At 42.3% G+C, this 19426-nt stretch overlaps 1 protein-coding gene across 1 annotated transcript in view; it reads left to right on the forward strand.

Moving 5' to 3' along the window:
• Window positions 1–19426, forward strand: part of DYNC2H1 (dynein cytoplasmic 2 heavy chain 1) — a 200093-nt gene that overhangs the window by 45383 nt on the left and 135284 nt on the right. The window contains exons 35-45 of the mRNA XM_056858874.1: window positions 1168–1391; window positions 3072–3187; window positions 3660–3859; window positions 5038–5302; window positions 7318–7525; window positions 8814–8943; window positions 10110–10265; window positions 11720–11979; window positions 13050–13296; window positions 14268–14419; window positions 18167–18311. Of these exons, the coding sequence (XP_056714852.1) occupies window positions 1168–1391; window positions 3072–3187; window positions 3660–3859; window positions 5038–5302; window positions 7318–7525; window positions 8814–8943; window positions 10110–10265; window positions 11720–11979; window positions 13050–13296; window positions 14268–14419; window positions 18167–18311 (2103 nt within the window). The remainder of the gene's footprint in view (window positions 1–1167; window positions 1392–3071; window positions 3188–3659; window positions 3860–5037; window positions 5303–7317; window positions 7526–8813; window positions 8944–10109; window positions 10266–11719; window positions 11980–13049; window positions 13297–14267; window positions 14420–18166; window positions 18312–19426) is intronic.

Raw genomic sequence — 19426 nt, forward strand, 5'->3', positions numbered from 1 at the left:
CTCTGTTAATCTTTCTGATTTTCTACAATAAAAATGATTTTTTTGTGTTCTATACGATTGTATAGTTATAGGGTACATGTTTAGGGGTGTTTCCAGACTCCAGCTTAGTCTGGAATCTGAAGGGGAACCCTTCCCCTTGTTGATTCTTTGAGTGAAGTCTGCATCCAGGAAGAAGTCCCTTCCTTCTAGTAATACTGCTTCACAGGATTCATCTTTTAGTGCACTCATCTCTCTGTATTTGGGTAAGAATCCAGTACTTTGACAGGAGAGGCCAGTGAATAGGGTGCTCTGTCACTTTCCCCCCAGTTTGTGGCAAACAGGAAATTGGGAGTTCATGGATTCATTTCAGTTTCTTCAGTGGTCATTGGGGGATACAGTTGTTATATACAATATGAAGCTGTTAAGTACTTAGTAGTGGTGTAGTGGTTAAGAGCGGTGGGCTCTAATGTGAAGAACCGGGCTTGATTCCCCACTCCTCCACATGAGCGGCAGACTCCAATCTGGTGAACGGGGTTGTTTTCCCCACTCCTCCACAAGAAGCCTGCTGGGTGACCTTGGGCTAGTCACAGTTCTCTCAGAACTCTCTCAGCCCCACCTGCCTCACATGGTGTCTGTTGTGGGGAGGGGAAGGGAGGGCGTTTACAAGCCGCTTTGCCCTATGAGGAGAGACTTAGGGAGTTGGGTTTGTTTAGTATGGAGAAGAGACGGTTGAGGGGAGACATGATAGCCATGTTTAAATACTTGAAGGGATGTCATGTTGATGAGGGAACTAGCTTGTTGTCTGTTGCTCCGGAGACTAGGACACAGAGTAATGGATTTAAACTAAGAGAAAAGCGATTAGGAAGAACTTCCTGACTGTGAGGGCTGTTCGATGGTGGAAAGCACTGCCTCGGAGGGTGGTGGAGTCCCCGTCTTTGGAGGACTTTAAGCAGAGGCTAGATGGCTTTGATTGTGGAAACCTGCATGGCGGGGGGGGGGGGGGTTGGGGTCACTGGGCATGTGGGGGGGGGAGGTAGTTGTTAATTTCTTGCATTGTGCACGGGGTTGGACTAGATGACCCTGGTGGTCCCTTCCAACTCTATGATTCTATGAGACTCCTTAAAGGTAGAGACAATTGGGGTATAAAACAAAAATGTGTCTTGTTGAATTGTATTTCTTACCTGTCAGGTTGAAATGGATCACAATTCTGGAATCTTTATCACAATGAATCCTGCTGGAAAGGGCTATGGAGGCAGACAAAAGTTGCCTGACAATCTCAAACAACTGTTCCGGCCAGTTGCTATGAGTCGCCCTGACAATGAGCTCATTGCAGAGGTGATTTTATATTCAGAAGGCTTTAAAGATGCTAAAATTCTAGGAAGAAAATTGGTGGCTATTTTCAATTTAGCCAGGTGAGTATTTGGAAACTCCTCTTTTCTTTGTTTCTTGGTCAGCCTGTCTACGACCTGCTTACGTTTCTTTTGGCAATAGATATTTTACCCCTTCATGATTAATATTGATTCTTCAGTGTTACAGCGTGTATTGCAATTAAATATTAAATCTGTAGAGAGAGAGAGAAGGTATTCTTGTGCAGCATTCTTGTAATCTTGCTTTGACGTAGAGCAGTATAGCCATTAAGAACGTGAGCTGGAAAATCATTGTTCAGGTATTAGTCCAGTCATGAGCTGACATGCTGATTGTAGCCTTTGTGTGAGCCAGGAAGATGTCATGTCAGACTAGGAGTGGGAACGGCTGGGTTCAAGTCCCCGGTCAGCCATGGTGACCTTGTGCTAACCATTACCTTTTAGTGTAACGTACCTTACAGGTTCTTGTAGGTTATCCGGGCTGTGTAACCGTGGTCTTGGAATTTTCTTTCCTGACGTTTCGCCAGCAGCTGTGGCAGGCATCTTCAGAGTAGTAACACTGAAGGACAGTGTCTCTCAGTGTCAAGTGTGTAGGAAGAGTCAGAGAGGGGTTGGGTTTGAGCTGAGTACCCCTCTCTGACTCTTCCTACATACTTGACACTGAGAGACACTGTCCTTCAGTGTTACTACTCTGAAGATGCCTGCCACAGCTGCTGGCGAAACGTCAGGAAAGAAAATCCCAAGACCACGGTTACACAGCCCGGATAACCTACAAGAACCAATGAACTCTGACCGTGAAAGCCTTCGACAATATTTTGTACCTTACAGGGTTCTGTTGAAAATAGGGGAAAGAAGAACTATGTAACGGTCCCTGTGTTGTTCGAATGAAGGCTTGATAACCCTCCCTTATCCTAACACCAGTATAGTAACTCATTTTGGTGCCCTCTCTGTTACTCAGTTAATGTTTCTGGAATCATCTCCTTCCTACAAAATTTGTCTGATTCCTTCACTATTGTCATTTAGAGTCCAGGCAGTGATTTAAAAAAACAACAATTCCATCATATTTTTAGTCGATACCTCTTTTTGTTCTGCCATTTACAGTGCAATCCAAAAAAGGGGGGGTAGTTCGACAACGGCCGGGAGTGGCGCAGCCCCACCATTACCTGAAAATCCTCCATTTGTAATCATCAGGGCTACAAAAAAGGTGGCGTAGCCACACTGCACTGAGAAGGGGCATTCCTGGGGCGAAAGGTGTTAGGAAGCTGCCTAAAGGCAGCTCTGCCCCCAGGAACACCCTGGGAATGCTTCCCAGGATGCCAGTGTGGGGACTTGCTTCGCTCGAACGCTTCCAGGAGGCAGTGCCTGAGCCCCACGCCTCTGCGTTACGTCCTGGTGCTGGCGTGGATGCCACCCATGATGGTGCAAATGCCCCTTATCCCAGGTTAAGTGGGCACTTGCTCCGACAAAGGGTCACACCAGTTCCTAAGGACCTTCGGTCCCCCCTCCCCCCAGGATTGCAACCTTAGTCATGCTCAGATCTGCAGAGATTAGGGATTTTTTCTGCTTTTGATTGTTGTTGAAAGATGCGCATTGTTTGTTTTTAAATTAATTTGTAAATGTTTTGTTCATGTTGACGTATTGCTTTAACAGCAAGTTGGTTTGAACAAACGTCATGGAAAAGCAGGATATCAATAATTTAAATAAATATGGTTCTCTTAAAAATTTCAGGGAGCTTTTGACACCTCAGCAGCACTACGATTGGGGTTTGCGTGCCCTGAAGACAGTTCTGAGAGGGTGTGGAAATCTACTTCGTCAGCTGAAAAAAAATGGAATTAAAGAGACAGGTAAACATTTTCGAGCCTTCTAGGTATCTTCTAGCCAGATGCTTGAGAACACCTCTGTTTCTGCAATCCAAAACTGGACGTTTATTGAACTTGTGGTGGATTGCTGTAGATCGTCAATAAGATGATTCCAGCTTGGTGTGTCACAAGTTGTGCAGGATTGCCTTAACATTATTTAATATTTTTCTCTTCTATTCAGTATGACATTAATAAGAACATTATTTTACTTTACTCCTCTGTCAACAAAAATGAGCCATTGGATATATGATGGCTATTGCATTCTCACATTTAATGTATAATCTGTTTCTTATCCCTTGTCCCCTAATCTGCATCTGAAATCTGAGACGTTGTGAATTTACCATATGTAGTGGTTGCAGTTCTCTTGTAGTACCAGAAATCAAACCGATGTGCTTACCTTGCTGCTTCAAGTGAGAAGAAATCAATTTATGCTTTTTCTGTCTTTTCTCCTGTGCAGTTAATGAAAGCCATATTGTGGTCCAAGCTTTGCGACTCAATACCATGTCAAAGCTTACATTTGCAGATTGTGCTCGGTTTGATGCATTAGTTAAAGATGTCTTCCCTGGTATTGATTTTAAGGACGTAGATTATGATGAACTCCGCAAGGCTTTACAAGAAGTCTTTGAGGAAGCTAATCTGGAAATCATATCTACCCAGGTAAATATTACAGCCAGTCTAATCATAATACTCAGTAATTATAACGACTTTGATCTGTTTTGTTTGCAAAAATGTTAAAGTAAAAATCTTCCTTAAGTAGTAATAGTATGCATTTATGTAATAGTAAAACCAAAAGTCTTTTGGACATGTATACCGTAATCACTGCCATTGATTGCAATGTTACTCTTGCAAAACTGTAAGATTAGAGGCATAATATTTGAAAGCACACGGTGTTTGTGGCTACTCGATGAGTAGAATTTCACAAGCCCAACACAAATACTTTTTTTAAACAATCTGATGACCCAGCGGTCTTGGACAGAGCCAGTCCTACAAATACCACCCTCTGTTTCCATCTTTGCACAGAAGCTACTGCTGCTAGAAATGTAGCCACAGCCAAAGTAATATCAGGATCAGCTAGCAGGGAACACATGGAAACAAGAGAAACTATGGAAGCTGTCACTGGACGTATCCACAGATCTTTGAAAGGGGCAGCCAGCACACAATCAAAGACAATGCAAAAGTTTCAGTTGGCCCAGACCCACATGCACATTATCTGTCCATGTAGGGTAGTCTTTGGAATCTACCTGCCAAAACAGCAGAAGGGAAAGCATTTCCATGTGTAAAGTGTTGTCACGTTGCAGCCAACTTAAGGCAACCCCAGCAAGGGGCTTTCAAGGCAAGTGAGAAGCAGAGATGATTTGCCATCGCATTGCTCTGCAGAGTCTTCCTTGATGGTCTCCCTTCCATGTACTGACTCTGCTTAGCTTCTGAGATCTGATAAGATCGGGCTATACCATGCTGCTATCCCTCCCTGGAAAGCATGTAGCCCAGCCAAAAGGTTAGTTTTCTGATACCTGGGGACAGTTGGTTGATGAAAATAAGATGGAAGGGTAAGAGGGGGCAAAATGCCAAAAAACATCATACAACATACTTCACAAGCCCTGCCAAGATCTGACTGATGGTGTAATGTCTCCATTTCTCTGTCTAAGGATAATCTAGTGCTCAGGGGCAATATAAATATTTATATGCAATTATGGGCCAATAACAGCAATAATTTCCCTTTATTCTCATTGGACAACTGACATTCTGAATACATCTATCATTTGCTGCTTATTAATGTGAAAGGAAGCCGCATTTTGTGCTGTTAACCGTGCTTCATGTTTCTGTTTTCTGCACAGATCAAGAAGGGACTGGAACTGTACGAACAACTACGTCAGAGAATGGGAGTGGTCATCGTGGGCCCAAGTGGTGCTGGCAAATCAACCCTTTGGCGGATGTTACGGGCTGCACTTGGGAAAGTTGGCAAAGTGGTGAAATTGTATGCCATGAACCCCAAAGCTATGCCTCGCCATCAGTTGTTGGGCCACATTGACATCGACACAAGAGAGTGGTCTGATGGCGTGCTTACAAACAGTGCTCGGCAAGTGGTCCGTGAACCCCCAGGTGTGTCTGTGTTAGTATCCCATTGTAAAAAAAAAAAAATCTTTATAATCCTATGCATATTTACTTGGAAGCAAATCTTACTGAGTCCATTCAACATTTTTAGAGAGCTAGCGTGGTATAGTGGTTAAGAGCGGTGGACCAAGTACAGCTGGGGGAGGGGGAGAAGCACGTAGCAAAATAATTTCAGGTGAGACAAAGAACAACTAAATAACAAAAAAAATCATTCACTTTTGAGCATAACTGATCAAAATGTTACCACCTTCCTTTTTAAAACACATGGTTGACATCAAGCCTACAGCTGCTCCTCACTACGTTGATTTTGGACCATAATCAAGCATAGTCATAATATTCTTGTTCCACAGGGGTAAAATTGGTTTGGAGTGGTGGAGTCTAATCTGGTGAACGGGATTTGTTTCCCCACTCCTACACACGAAGCCAGCTGGGTGACCTTGGGCTAGTCACACGCTCTCAGCCCCATCTACCACACAGGGTGTCTGTTGTGGGGAGGGGAAGGTGATTGTAAGCTGGTTTGATTCTTCCTTAAGTGGTAGAGGAAGTCAGCATATAAAAACCCACTCTTCTTCTTAAATGTGTGTAGGATTGCACCTTACGCTGTTTAATATGGCAATATCAGAAAACAGCTAGGTTAGTCTGTGGCAGCATGAAGGTACTCTTTATCATCTTTATGATAACAAGATATCCTGAAATCAGTATTCAGAGAAAGCAGTTAAAATTACTTTTATCTGAGAATGATAAGCGCCAAGTTGGAAAACAGCATTAAAGTGTTTGAGAAACAAGGATGCATTTTCTAGTAATGGGAGAATCAGTACCAAGACACAAAAGGTTTGGTTGAATTTTGGGCATGTTTACCAAATTTATGAATAAGGTAGTTGGCGCAAACTGTGGCACCTAGTTGACCATGCTAAGGCAGTGTTTTGCCACCTACTTTCAGTCTGTTTCCAGGCCTAATGCAAGGTGTTAGTTTTGATCTTCAAAGACTTCAACAGTTTGGGTCCCCAACACCTAAAGATCATTCTCTGCCTGAACTTAGCTGGGACTTGATATCTGAATCAGGGACCTTCCCTAGGAATCCAGCCTTAATTGCGGATTGGTGGGCTGTGGCCCGAAGGAGGGCCTTTACCCTCCACCCCTCACCTATGGAACGCCCTCTCCTAGGTGTTGGGTGACCAGGCTGCAATTCAGAGTACACTTATTTGGAAGCAAGTCCCGCTGAAGCTGGAACTTTTGAGTATACGTTATTAGGATTTTTCTGCAAATCCCTGAGTGCTTCCCCAAGCTAGTTTAAAGACCTACCTTTTCCAGAAGGTCATCAATTTGGACTGAGAGTTTTTACTTCGGGTATGTGAAAAATTCTGATACTAGCAGTGATGTAGAATTCGTGACATTTCAGATGACTGCAGCTAGCATGTATAGCAAAGATGCTGCAAAATAACAACCCAGTAATGATTATGGATTGGTATAACATGATATAGAACATTATACTTACTAAATAGACTTCTCATAGAAGGGAAATGTATAAACCTCAATCCATTAGATTTATGAGAAATTGCGTCTTTTTCATTGACCACTGGAATATGAGATTCTCAGATACTATGCAACATTAAATATATATTTTTTCTTATCCAACATATATAAAAAACGGGTTGCTATGGTTTGTGCTGAGGGTGGCAGTGGTTTCCCTTATTCATTGTTTTAGTGATTTTTATTGTATTGCATTTGGTTTTCTATTGTATTGTAAGCTGCTGCAGGGACCAGATAGGATCAAAATTGATATAGGAATATTCTAAGTAAGTAAGGCATCTTAATATGGTTTTATTGAGTGTTGTGTACATGAAAGCAGTTGCCCACTTTAGAGCTATACTACAATGTGAGAAACAGAAATATTGTACACATCTTCCCCTTTATCACTCTAACTGCAAAGTTAATCCCAATTTTAACTGCTTGCATCTTTAATTAATAAGAGGTGACCATGTATTGTTGTTGATTGTGAACAGATATTACATCATGGATAATCTGTGATGGTGATATAGACCCTGAGTGGATCGAGTCTTTGAATTCTGTCCTCGATGACAACCGTCTGCTCACTATGCCCAGTGGAGAAAGAATACAGTTTGGCCCGAATGTGAACTTCATATTTGAAACACATGACTTGAGTTGTGCTTCTCCTGCCACAATATCTCGCATGGGAATGATCTTTCTAAGGTAATTCATGATGACATTTAACAGATGTGCATTAGAGTGCTTTACAGTTTTCACTTATTCTGAGGAACAGGGAAGCTTCAGTTTGTTTTAAATGTTAAATAGACCTTACCATGGTCTTACTTTCATCTGCCATTAGTGTTTTCACATGCTATTGGCTCTCACCGGTTTCATTTGCAAAAGAAACAGTTTTATGGACAAAATCCTTGCACAAATGTTCTGACCGTTGGTGGGCTCCACTCTGTATACTGTACTGTATCGCTCCTCTTAAAATCATTTGAGTTATTTGAATGCAACTTAAATGTAATTCCTGTGGTTTTTCTTTACAACTCTGACTCAGAAATGGGGCATAAAAGTGACAACCAATTACTTAATGGGCCTATCTAATGTACTGCATTGGAACAAGTAACTAATTTATCTATCAATATAGCCCTGGTATAATTCTTAACGTAACAACCACATAAAGAATTATGTGCTTTGAGTCAGTGTGGATCAAATAGATTATATATCTTGAGATAAGGAAATAAATGAAAATTAGAGAGATTTTGACTGTAATGTAAATAAAAAACAGTACCGTCAACAGTATACATATAAGGAAAGAGACCTAGATTAGCTTTACTCAAAATATTAAAGGTAGGGGGAAATCCCTGGTGTAACAGCTCACTTGTGGGTGTAATGTCTGGGCCGCACTGAGCATCAATTGGAGGGTGGGATGGTGGAGGAATAAAAGCCCTCCCCCCCGCCCCGTCCTAACAGATGACTGATACTGTCCCATAATACCAATTTAGAGGAGGATTTATTAAGTAAAATTAATACAGTTTTCTAAGGGTGTTTCTTGGACTAGGGTTAGAGATGTGTGCTATCTGCTATAAGACCATATTGATGTTTACTAGGCAGACTTTATTTACGAGGTGGTTTGCCAGTGCCTTCCCCAGTCATCTTCCCTTTACCCCCAGCAAGCTGGGTACTCATTTTACCGACCTTGGAAGGATGGAAGGCTGAGTCAACCTTGAGCCGGCTACCTGAAACTGACTCCCATATATGTATGTGTATATATATATGTGTGTGTGTGTGTGTGTGTGTGTGTGTGTATAAGTGGGTATAATTATAACCCACTTATTCACAATATGTTTGGTTTTGGTATTTCACTTGGTTTTGCAAACCTTTTACTCAGTCTGATGAATCTGTTTCCCTCCCAGAACGAGCCTTTTGGTACAGGTATGGTTTGTTATAACAGAATGGGAACTGCAAGATTTATTTTGGGTTTAATCTGAGATGTATCTCATTCTAGTGATGAAGATACGGACCTCAATTCATTAATAAAATCTTGGCTAAGAAATCAGCCTGAGGAATGCAGGCACAATCTTGAAAACTGGATTGGGGACTATTTTGAGAAGGCTTTAAACTGGGTCCTGAAACAGGTGAGCAACTCAAGGCTTTAAGATATAATTTCAAGTTTAAGTTCTATTTGGCCAGGTTGTTAAAAAAAAAAGTCGTAACTCTTAACTTTGATATCTAAGAACTGAAAGGTGTTGTGATGGATGAGAGGCCCGGGGGGGGGGGGGGGGGCTAGAGATGTGGTTACAGTTATGGTGATGGAAAAGTGACCCTGGCATCTCTGTGGCTGGGAAGAAGAGGTGAAGGTGCTGTCTACCAGATAGAGAGCATCCTTTCCCAACTGATAAGGAAACATGCTAGCCCTTCGATGTGTTAGCACCTCTTGATTGGAAAATATAGATCTGGCAGGCTTGAGCCCCAAGACCTGACACCCAGTTTGGCTGAAGGCCCTGGAGCACATGTAGGGTGGGGTCTGAAAAGGGGTGATGTTCCTTTGTCTGGGAGTTCGTTTCGAAGTGTGCCAGAGGAGCTGCATCTCCTGGGTGTGTTGCCATGAAGGATGACAGGGGGATGATGCTAAAGAGGGTTTCAGATGCACCAGGGATGGGTGCATAATACGAATAACAATGACCAGATATAATAGGTATGTAAGTACCTAGTTAGTCATTGTCCTTTTGTTTAGTTTGCTTAGTGCAGCTGACCTTGTAGTACCCTGAGTTTGTGCCTTGTAGAAATAAAAGTTGTTTAATTAGAAAGAGTCTGCGCAAGTCCTTACTCCCCCGCCTTGGCTCCTTGGCATGTCACAGTGATACACCCTTGTGGAGTTGGCCTCAGGCAACCCACAAGAGAGAGAGGGGCTGGATTTTACCCAAGGTGCTAGCTGCAGTAGTAAAAGGGAGGGCAAGACAGCGGCTAGCCTTGCCCAACAAGGCGACAGAAAGCACGACAGATGTATTATGTGGCTTTATAGAGAGTATACAAAGAACAAATTCTCAATATACCAAAAGCTTCTTTATTCAGAAGGGTAACACCATCTATTAAAAACAAAACAAAACCCAATTATCATTGCCGTAAGTCATGTTTCACAATTGTCAATAGTCAAACGTATATACTTTGCTTGCTACTGTTCTCGTGCCTAATTTCTGTCTTAATATCTTTTTGCTTACTTAAGCAGGACTCTGCAATAGAACTTGGTCCTGTTGTTGGAAACTAGTTGACAGCCTGATCAGTGCATTTGTTCTGTTTGTAGAATGACTATGTGGTAGAAACAAGTATGGTTGGAACAGTGATGAATGGCTTGTCTCATCTGCACGGTTGCACTGAGCGGGGACAGTTTATAATTAGCCTGATAAGAGGACTGGGTGGAAATCTCAACATGAAATCCAGACAAGAATTAACCAAAGAGGTAATTCTGTATTAATCAAAATGATTCCATTGCTAGCAGTGCCAATGTAGAATTTTCATTTTGCTTTAGTTCAGGATCACAGGTATAGAAACCCCCCCCCAGGTGCTATAGAGCAGCGGGTGGGGGGAGTGCCGATGGGGTTCCGTAGCTTGTAGCACAATTTCGTGCAGAAAGTAAATAACGTGCCAAAATGTTCTTTTTGCCACTCTCATTTGCTTAATTAATGGTAATAGATTACAAAAATATCCAAATATTTCCAAAGAAATATTTTAGCTATTAAATTGTAATGAGATACAACTGTCAAAAATACAAAGGCCACATTCAGATATCATTGTACATACCAAGCTTTGAGTATTACTAATAATGCTTGGAACGGGGGGGGGGGGGGAGGTAACATATAGAAATATAGATTCCTAACTTCATCACGTGATTTGTGTTTATTTATTTTATTTATTTACTATGTTCATTCTGTACCTTTGTCACCAATGGGAACCTAAAGCGGTTTACAGCGTTCTTCTCTCCTCCACTTTATCCTCACAACAACCCTGTGTGGTAGGTTAAGCTGAGTGTTTGTGACTGGCCCAAGGTCACCCAACAAGTTTCCATGGTAGAGTGGGGATTCAAATCTGGGTCTGCCAGATCCTATTCTGGCACTCGAAGCAAGAGTCACTAGTGCTGGTGAAACATGGTTCAATATCTTGTGTTTCATGGCGTAGAAAACGGATAGCCATTGGAAATAGGGCTGTGCACCCTTTTTTGGTATTGTTCAGGTTTGGGTTTAATAAACCCAGAATTTTTTGAAAAATCCAAAAAGCTGAATATAACAGATTTGAGTTTTCCCAAAAACCTGAAAATGTTTGGGTTTATTAAACCCAAACCTGCAGAGCCCAGCTTTCAGTTCTGTGCTGCCTGCCCCTTTCAAACTCTATAGGGACTACAGATGTGGCCCAGCGTATAAATTGCCATGGCCTGCCGCCTCTGAACTCTCTGGACTTTGTAGGCAGCAGGTGGCGATATGACTGCTGGGGCGTTTAGATCCTTGCCACCTGCTGTCTCTGAAGCCCTAGAGGCATCTAGGCAGCAGCAAGGACTCAGCCAGCAGGTAAGTAAGGGGGAAATGAAGGGGAGGTAGGGGGGAAATGTTGGCGGGGGCAAAGAGGCCCCGAATAATTTGGAAAATTTGCATTATTTCAGCTCCCTTTAATTGCCACCATATTTTAACCAGTAAAAAAACCCCTGAAAAATACTGAAAAGTTGTTTTTTGTGGGATTTTTTTGGTTTCGGCTTTAACTGAATGCATACCCCTAGCTGGAAATGTTAAAGGAGGGTTTTTTTGCAGCTTCATTTGTATATCTGCTAACATGTTTATTTATAGCAGTTATGCTTTTTACTTTTTTTAGAATTTCATTTTTATAGTGGTTACATTTTTTTTATTTTAAACAATGTATTTTAAGGTTTTCACCTGGGCACGAGAGTCTCTGCCAAATCCTAGCAAAGCACTGGACACCTTTTATGATTCAGATACTGAGCGCCTAATGACATACCAGCTGAAGAAGCCTGAAAATTTGACTGCTGATGACTTCAGTAATATTCAGACACTTCCTGTCATTCAAACACCGGATATGCAAAGAGGTTTAGATTATTTTAAACCCTGGCTAGGTTTTGATAGTAAGCAACCATTTCTTCTTGTCGGCCCTGAAGGATGCGGTAAAGGGTAAGGGTTCTTACTTTTGTACTGACTACGATCGTAATGGTACTACCAATGCTAAAATTGATGACAAAGATGACTGTATCACTAGAAAAACCAGATGTTTCCCACAGCTCTGTTCCATACCCTAATACCTGAGACTTTCAGCGAAGTTCCATCTACTTGAGAGGAAGAACCTCAAGGGATCCTGTACTACCATAGATATCATGGATAAGATTATTCAAGCGAGGTTTGGGTTGTCTTGACAGTTGCAGAAACTGGGAAAGCACTGAGAGCCTTCTGTTTGTGGAAAGTGGAGTGGGAGCCTTCCTGACCTCAGGCAAGCTGTTCCACAAGTTGGGGGCTACAACAGAGAAGGCAGTTGTTGATTTTGCCCGTTGGAACTTGCAGAAGGGCTTGCTCGGATGAGAGGAGCTGTCATGGCAGAGCATAGGGGGAGAGACGGTCTCACAGATATGAGGGTCCGTGGCTATGAAGGGCTTTGTATGTGATAGCGAATACCTTAAATTGAGCCCAGTAACCGATGGGCAGCAAGTGAAGTGCTTGCAGGATGAAAGCAATATGCATGCTCTTATCTAGCCACCGATTAGCCAAGCCGAGGGATTTTGCACCAGCTGGAGTTTCCAAATTGCTTTTGAGGAAAGACCAATGTATAGTGCATTGCAGTAGTCTAGTCTCGAGGTTACTGTGGCATGGATCCAGGTGGCCAGATCAGCTGTATCAAGATAAGGGGCCATCTTTCGAGCTAGGCTTATTTGGGAGAAAGCCTCTTTTGCAATGGCATAACTTGGGGCCCAGTATAACCCCAAGGCTCTTAATTGAGTCAGCAAGGGTCTGCTGAACTCCATCAAAAGTGGGGAGCACAGCAAGTTAAAAAGCGAAGGAAATGTACCCCTTTTCTGAATAATTGGTGTTACTTTTGATATTTAGCTATGTAGCTGCATGCTAGTTAACATTCTTGTACGTTGGCTTGTTTCGTAGTAAACTTTTCACTGCCATATGACTGAGACAAACTTAGATGGATAGTTTTCTTTAAAGTGCTGTATTTGTATTTTTCTTTTTAAATGTTTTTTTAGAATGCTGCTTCGTTACGCCTTTTCCCAGCTGCGTTCTACTCAGATTGCTACAGTTCACTGCAGTGCTCAGACCACCTCTCGGCATTTTCTGCAAAAATTAAGCCAGACGTGTTTGGTCATCAGCACCAATACCGGGCGAGTGTACAGGCCAAAAGATTGTGAGAGGCTTGTTTTATACCTTAAGGACATCAACTTGCCCAAACCTGATAAATGGGGAACCAGCACGCTTGTGGCTTTCCTGCAGCAGGTGAACAGAATTTGGTTTTGCATTTAAGAATAGTTGCTTTCTGAAAATCTTTCTGCAGAATTGGCACAGGGTTTAAGGTTTATAAAAAAATCTCCACGTTTTCCTTTATCTTTTAAAAAAGCATTTCCCTTGACAATAACACTGTGCAATTATATAGACAAATTATTAATTGCAGCTTCCTAGGACAATCCTCAAAAACGTTTTCCAACTTATCGAAAACATATGGCTTCTTACAACCATCTCTTAGCTGTATCCGTTTGGTTAGTTTGTATAATTTTGCTACCTGCCATATTGTCAAGGTCTCCATATACCTGTTGGTAAAGGCTCATTGTTCAATAGTGGGACTGTTTAGGTATTTGTATGGCTAGCTGTTCCTTCATTACAGTCTCGAGTCGTCTGCTCAGGCTGACTCTCATTCATGTATTTGACTTCACTCGTAATTCTCAAAAATTGCATGTCACGTACCACATCTGACACTAGCTTTAGAAAAAAAATTTTTTTGACAAGATTATACAAAACAAGCAAAGATGGAAAAGGTTTGATTTAAACAATTTAAAGAGCTCACCTAAGTAGGCCTGCTCCGAAGTAATTCCTATTTTACTTATGGGTGCTTACTCCCAGGAAAGTTTCCTTAGGATTGCAGCTTTTAGTGTATTAATTTTGGTCTTCTTATTGTTGAATTCTGATGCATACTCCTGGTCACACGAAATGAAGCTCATGATTTAAACGCACCTTTTTATTCATTTTTAATCTAATTGATTTTAATCTATATTTTTCTTGTTTTGAGCATATATTGCATGGAGCAGCAATAATTCCTGAATCGTAGCTTTAGTTCCTATAAATGTTAGAGAGTGATAACTGTAGGAAATCATACTTAATTATGTGGTTAGCAGATACAACATAATGCTTTTTTTCTCATTACCTGCTTGTGAGTGTGTAACTTTTTTTTTTTTTTTTTTTTGCTCCCCTAGGTGCTGACATATCAGGGATTTTATGATGAAAATCTTGAATGGGTTGGGCTAGAAAACATCCAAATTGTGGCCTCCATGTCTGCCGGAGGAACTCTGGGAAGACATAAACTCACTTCCAGGTTCACGTCTATCGTTCGTCTTTGTGCAATTGAGTAAGTGCTTGAATCGTTTGTGTGTATTTCTTGAGGACTTAGGTGGACTTTGCAACTGTGAGTTATTTTCATGATTGTAGCACCTAACATTGAAGGGGTGTAAATAATAATATAACTAGAGGTGATCATGAAATTCTTTTTTTAAAATTTTTTATTAATTAGTCTGCCTTTTTCAGTGAAACTCAATCTGGCGCAATCAGATTTTGCATTCAGACTTTGGTCTTCTGCACTTTGGGCTTCTCTTTAGGTTGAAGCACAATCTCTGAGAGATCCAGTCGCTAGTCCGAAGAGAGGATTATGTTGTTGTTTTTAATCCCTCCTAACGTTGTCTCTGGTATCCATAGAGACCAGACAGCATGGGAAGTCTGACAGATGTGCATGTTGATGACTCTGAAATTGGTAGGGTTGTCAAACTCCAGGTGGTGGCTGGAGATCTCCCGCTATTACAACTGATCTCCAGGCGACAGAGCTCAGTTCCCCTGGAGAAAATGGCTGCTTTGGCAATTGGACTGTATAGCATTGAAGTCCCTCCCCTCTCCAAAGCCTGCCCTCCTCAGGCTCCACCCCCAAAATCTCCAGGTATTTCCCAACCTGGAGCTGGCAACCCTGGTAATTTGGGGATCACCCAAAAAGAAGAGCCATGTGTTGCAAGTTAGAAACAAACAAAAACAATAGAAAGAAAATACCTTGAAACTAGCCCTTTGCGGAGTCTTGTTTTGTCTTTTAACTTTTACATTTTTGGGCACATTAGGGGTGAGTTTTTGAGGACTTTCTGCTTTCTCTGTGATACTGAGGAATGTAATCACATTATTTTGCAACGTACAAATGCAAAAATAAACAAACGTTTTAAAAAGCGGTTTAGTTTAATTTTTTTTGACATATGAAGGGATAGTTTTGAAGAGGTTTCTGTTGTGCCGGGGTGGGATGTTCTTGCACTCTTCCTGGAACCTTGACTCTTAGGGGTGCAGAACTCTTAATTTACCCTGGTCTCCATAGGCTTTTACTAATTCCCAGTAAGAGTCATGTAGAAATGCTTATTATTGTTCCATTTTCCCGTTTGTCTGTCTCTTTTATTTACCTTCCTTACGTACCGAACAATATTTTGTAGGAAGGAAGTCAGTAGATGGTCCAGATTTTCAGAGCCTGCCCAACTCAGAGCACTATGGCCTGTCCTTTACACTCTAGTGGGTCTTCTGAGGGGTGCCAAGGCTACCAAGCCTCAGAGCGAGCCTCAGCACTTTTATCTCCCCCAAACTCTTAAGTAGGGCTGCCAGGTTCCTCTTCACTACTGGTAGGAGGTTTTTGGGGCGGAGCCTGTGGAGGGGAGGGACTTCAATGCCATAGAGTCCAATTGCCAAAGTGGCCATTTTCTCCTCAAAATCACACAAGGTTGGAAGAGACCACAAGGGCCATCCAGTCCAACCCCCTGCCATGCAGGATCCCACAATCAAAGCGCTCCTGACAGATGACCATCCAACCTCTGCTTAAAGACCTCCAAAGACGGGGACTCCACCCCCCCCCCCCCGAGGCAGGGCATTCCACCGTCGAACCACCCTCACTGTCAGAAAGTTCTTCTTAATGTTTAGGTGGAATCGCTTTTCTCTTAGTTTAAATCCATTACTCCGTGTTCTAGTCTCTGAAGCAACAGAGAACAAGCTAGTTCCCTCATTACCATGGCATCCCTTCAAATATTTAAACATGGCTATAATGTCACCCCTTAACCTTCTCTTCTCCAGACTAAACAAACCCAACTCCTTAAGTCTCTCCTCATAGGGCATAGATTCCAGACCTTTGACCATTCTGGTCGCTCTCCTCTGGACCCGCTCCAACTTGTCAACATCCTTCTTAAATTGTGGAGCCCAAAACTGGACACAGTATTCCAAGTGAGGTCTGACCAATGCAGAATACAGTGGTAGTATTACTTCCCTTGATCTAGACACAATACTTTTTTTGATGCAGCCCAGAATTGCATTGGCCTTCTTAGCCACCATATCACACTGTTGACTCATATTCAGTTTGTGGTCTACTAAGACTCCCAGATCTCTTTCACATGTACTGTTGTCAAGCCAACTATCCCCCATCCTGTACCTGTGCCTTAAATTGTTTCTGCCTAGGTGAAGTACCTTACACTTCTGCTTATTGAAATCCATTTTATTGTTTATGGCCCAGCTCTCCATTCTATCAAGGTCATTCTGAACTCTGACCCTGTCCTCTGGGATATTAACTACCCCTCCCAACTTGGTGTCATCTGCAAATTTAATTATCATGTCCTCTATTCCATCCTCCAAGTCATTTATAAAAATGTTAAATAGCACCGGTCCCAAGACAGACCCCTGTGGCACTCCACTGGTCACTCCTTTCCAGGATGAAGTTGTGCCGTTAATGAGCACCCTTTGGGTTTGGTTGGTCAGCCAATTACCAATCCATCTGACAGTAGCAGTGTCCAGCCCACATTTTACTAGCTTTGCTTCAAGAAGATCATGGGGTAGCGGCCGTGGCTCTGTGGTAGAGCATCTGCTTGGCATGCAGAAGGTCCCAGGTTCAATCCCCGGCATCTCCAGTTAAAGGGACTAGGCAAGGAGGGGATGTGGAAGACCTCTGCCTGAGACCCTGGAGAGCCGTTGCTGGTCTGAGTAGGCAATACTGACTTTGATGGACCAGGGGTCTGATTCAGTATAAGTCAGCTTCATGTGTTCATGTGTTCATGACTTTATCAAAGGCTTTACTGAAATCAAGGTACACTACATCTACATCGTTCCCTTCATCTACCATACTTGTCACTCTATCAAAAAAAGATATGAGATTAGTTTGGCATGACCTGTTTTTGAGAAACCCTTGTTGATCCTGGTGATCTCTATTGGCTGGAGATCAATTGTAATAGCAGAAAATCTCCAGCTACTACCTGGAGGTTGGCAACCCTACTCCTAAGCCCCAGAATGCTGTCACCATACATGATAACATTCCATCCTAAAAAATAGCGATGTTTGAACATGTCAATCTAGGGTCGGCAATTTCCAGGTGGGGTCTGGAGATCTCCCGGAATTGCAACCAGTCATCAGACTACAGAGATTAATTCCCTTGGAGAAAATGGCTCCTTTGGAAGGAGAACTCTATGGCATTATATGCTGCTGAGGTCCCTCCCTTCCCCAAAACCTGCCCTCTGCAGTATCTACCTCCAGGTATTTCTCATCTTGGAGCTGGGAACCGTTTAGGGATCACATCAACTGTTCTTGCAATGAGTACTTACTGTTCCTTGCTTTTCTAACAGTAAATTGTGTCTTGATATTATCTTTAAGCTGATATTATCTTCATTATATCCTATGGTATGCAAACATTGGAGCTTTACATAGCTTTAAAGTGCTGCAACAGCTTTATACCTCCCAGTTTTATTACTCTTCCTTTCTTCCATTTTGGAACTGAAAGTGACGTGTTTAGGGTTCCCAGGAGGTCTTCCATCAGGCACTTGGTATACTCAGACCTCCAGCAAGATTTCTGGATCATATGCTCTCCAGCTGTACCCCATATTATAAAAAGATTATTTTGTTATTGAATTAAAGTGCTTAAGGATTTTTAATGATTGAGGCCATTTTTCATAAAATACTTGTAAACGCTTTAAAATGGAAGTTTTCAAAGAAACAGGACTCTGTTTCAGTTTTGATGTATTTGGCTTAGCCTTAGACAGTGATCGTTGTAGCTATAAAAAAATGATGCTTATCAATACCATATTCTTTGACCTGTGTTTTCTAGTTATCCAGAGAGAGATCAACTGCAGACTATTTATAGTGCTTACTTAGAACCTGTTCTGCACAAGAACCTAAAGAATCATCCTGCTTGGGGATCATTGGCAAAAATACATCAGTTGGCTGGATCTATGGTTCAAGTATATGAGCAGGTATAAATGGCTTAATTTGCTTTCTAAGGAACTAAGATACATTTTACTGCAGGACCAATGTCCCCCGTCTCTGTGTTGCTCCATACCCTCACTGCGGTTGTCTGACCCATTTTATTGCTCAGGGAAGGAGGAGAAAAGTATGTATAACTTCTGTACCTGAAACTCTTACTTCCTCGGGAGGTGGTAAGCTCTCCTTCCCTGGAGGTTTTTAAGCAGAGGCTAGATGGCCATCTGTCAGCAGTGCTGATTCTGTGACCTTAGGCAGATCATGAGAGGGAGGGCACCTTGGCCATCTTCTGGGCATGGAGTATGGGTCACTGGGTGTGTGTGGGAGAGGAGGTAGTTTGGAATTTCCTGCATTGTGCAGGGGGTTGGACTAGATTACCCTGGTGGTCCCTTCCAACTCTATGATTCAAACATTCAAAAGCTGCTTGCTATCTACAACAGTGGAATGTGGGAAAGGGCAGCCAATATGATCAAGAAGTTGGAGCACCTTCATGCCCTGCTTGTCTTCCTGGAAACATCTGGCTAGCCACTGTTGGTAGGAACATGCTAGATGTGAAAGACCTTTGGTATGATCCAGCAGGACTATGGCTGTGTTTTCCAAAGTGTTTGATGCAGACTTGTGTTCTATATTAAAGTAAGATGGTGTTGAATTTTGGGGTGCAGGCTCTAACCGTCACTTTAAATATTTACATCTTTATTCAGTGAACCCGTGGGACTAATTTTAAGTCCGTGAAAAACTGTTTTCTAGTCAGAAGAGTTGTGAGTGACAAGTGCAGTTATTTAGTTTGATGGCTGTTTGGTATTTGTTTTTACTATAGTAAAGAACAGAAAAGAAGACACTACAGGTGACATTAGCCCTGATCTGGATGGCCCAGGCTAGCCTGATCTCGTCAGATCTCAGAAGCTAAGCAGGGTCAGCCCTGGTTAGTATTTGGATGGAAGACCACCAAGGAATACCAGGGTTGCTGTGCAGAGGAAGGCACTGGCAAACCACCTCTGTTAGTCTCGTGCCATGAAAACCCCAAAAGGGGTCGCCATAAGTCGGCTGCGACTTGAAGGCACTTTACGCACATACACAGGTGACATTTCCTTTTAACAAAAAATGCCAG

The sequence above is a fragment of the Euleptes europaea genome, chromosome 12, assembly GCF_029931775.1.
Source record: "Euleptes europaea isolate rEulEur1 chromosome 12, rEulEur1.hap1, whole genome shotgun sequence".
In the NCBI taxonomy this organism is placed as follows: Eukaryota; Metazoa; Chordata; class Lepidosauria; order Squamata; family Sphaerodactylidae; genus Euleptes; species Euleptes europaea.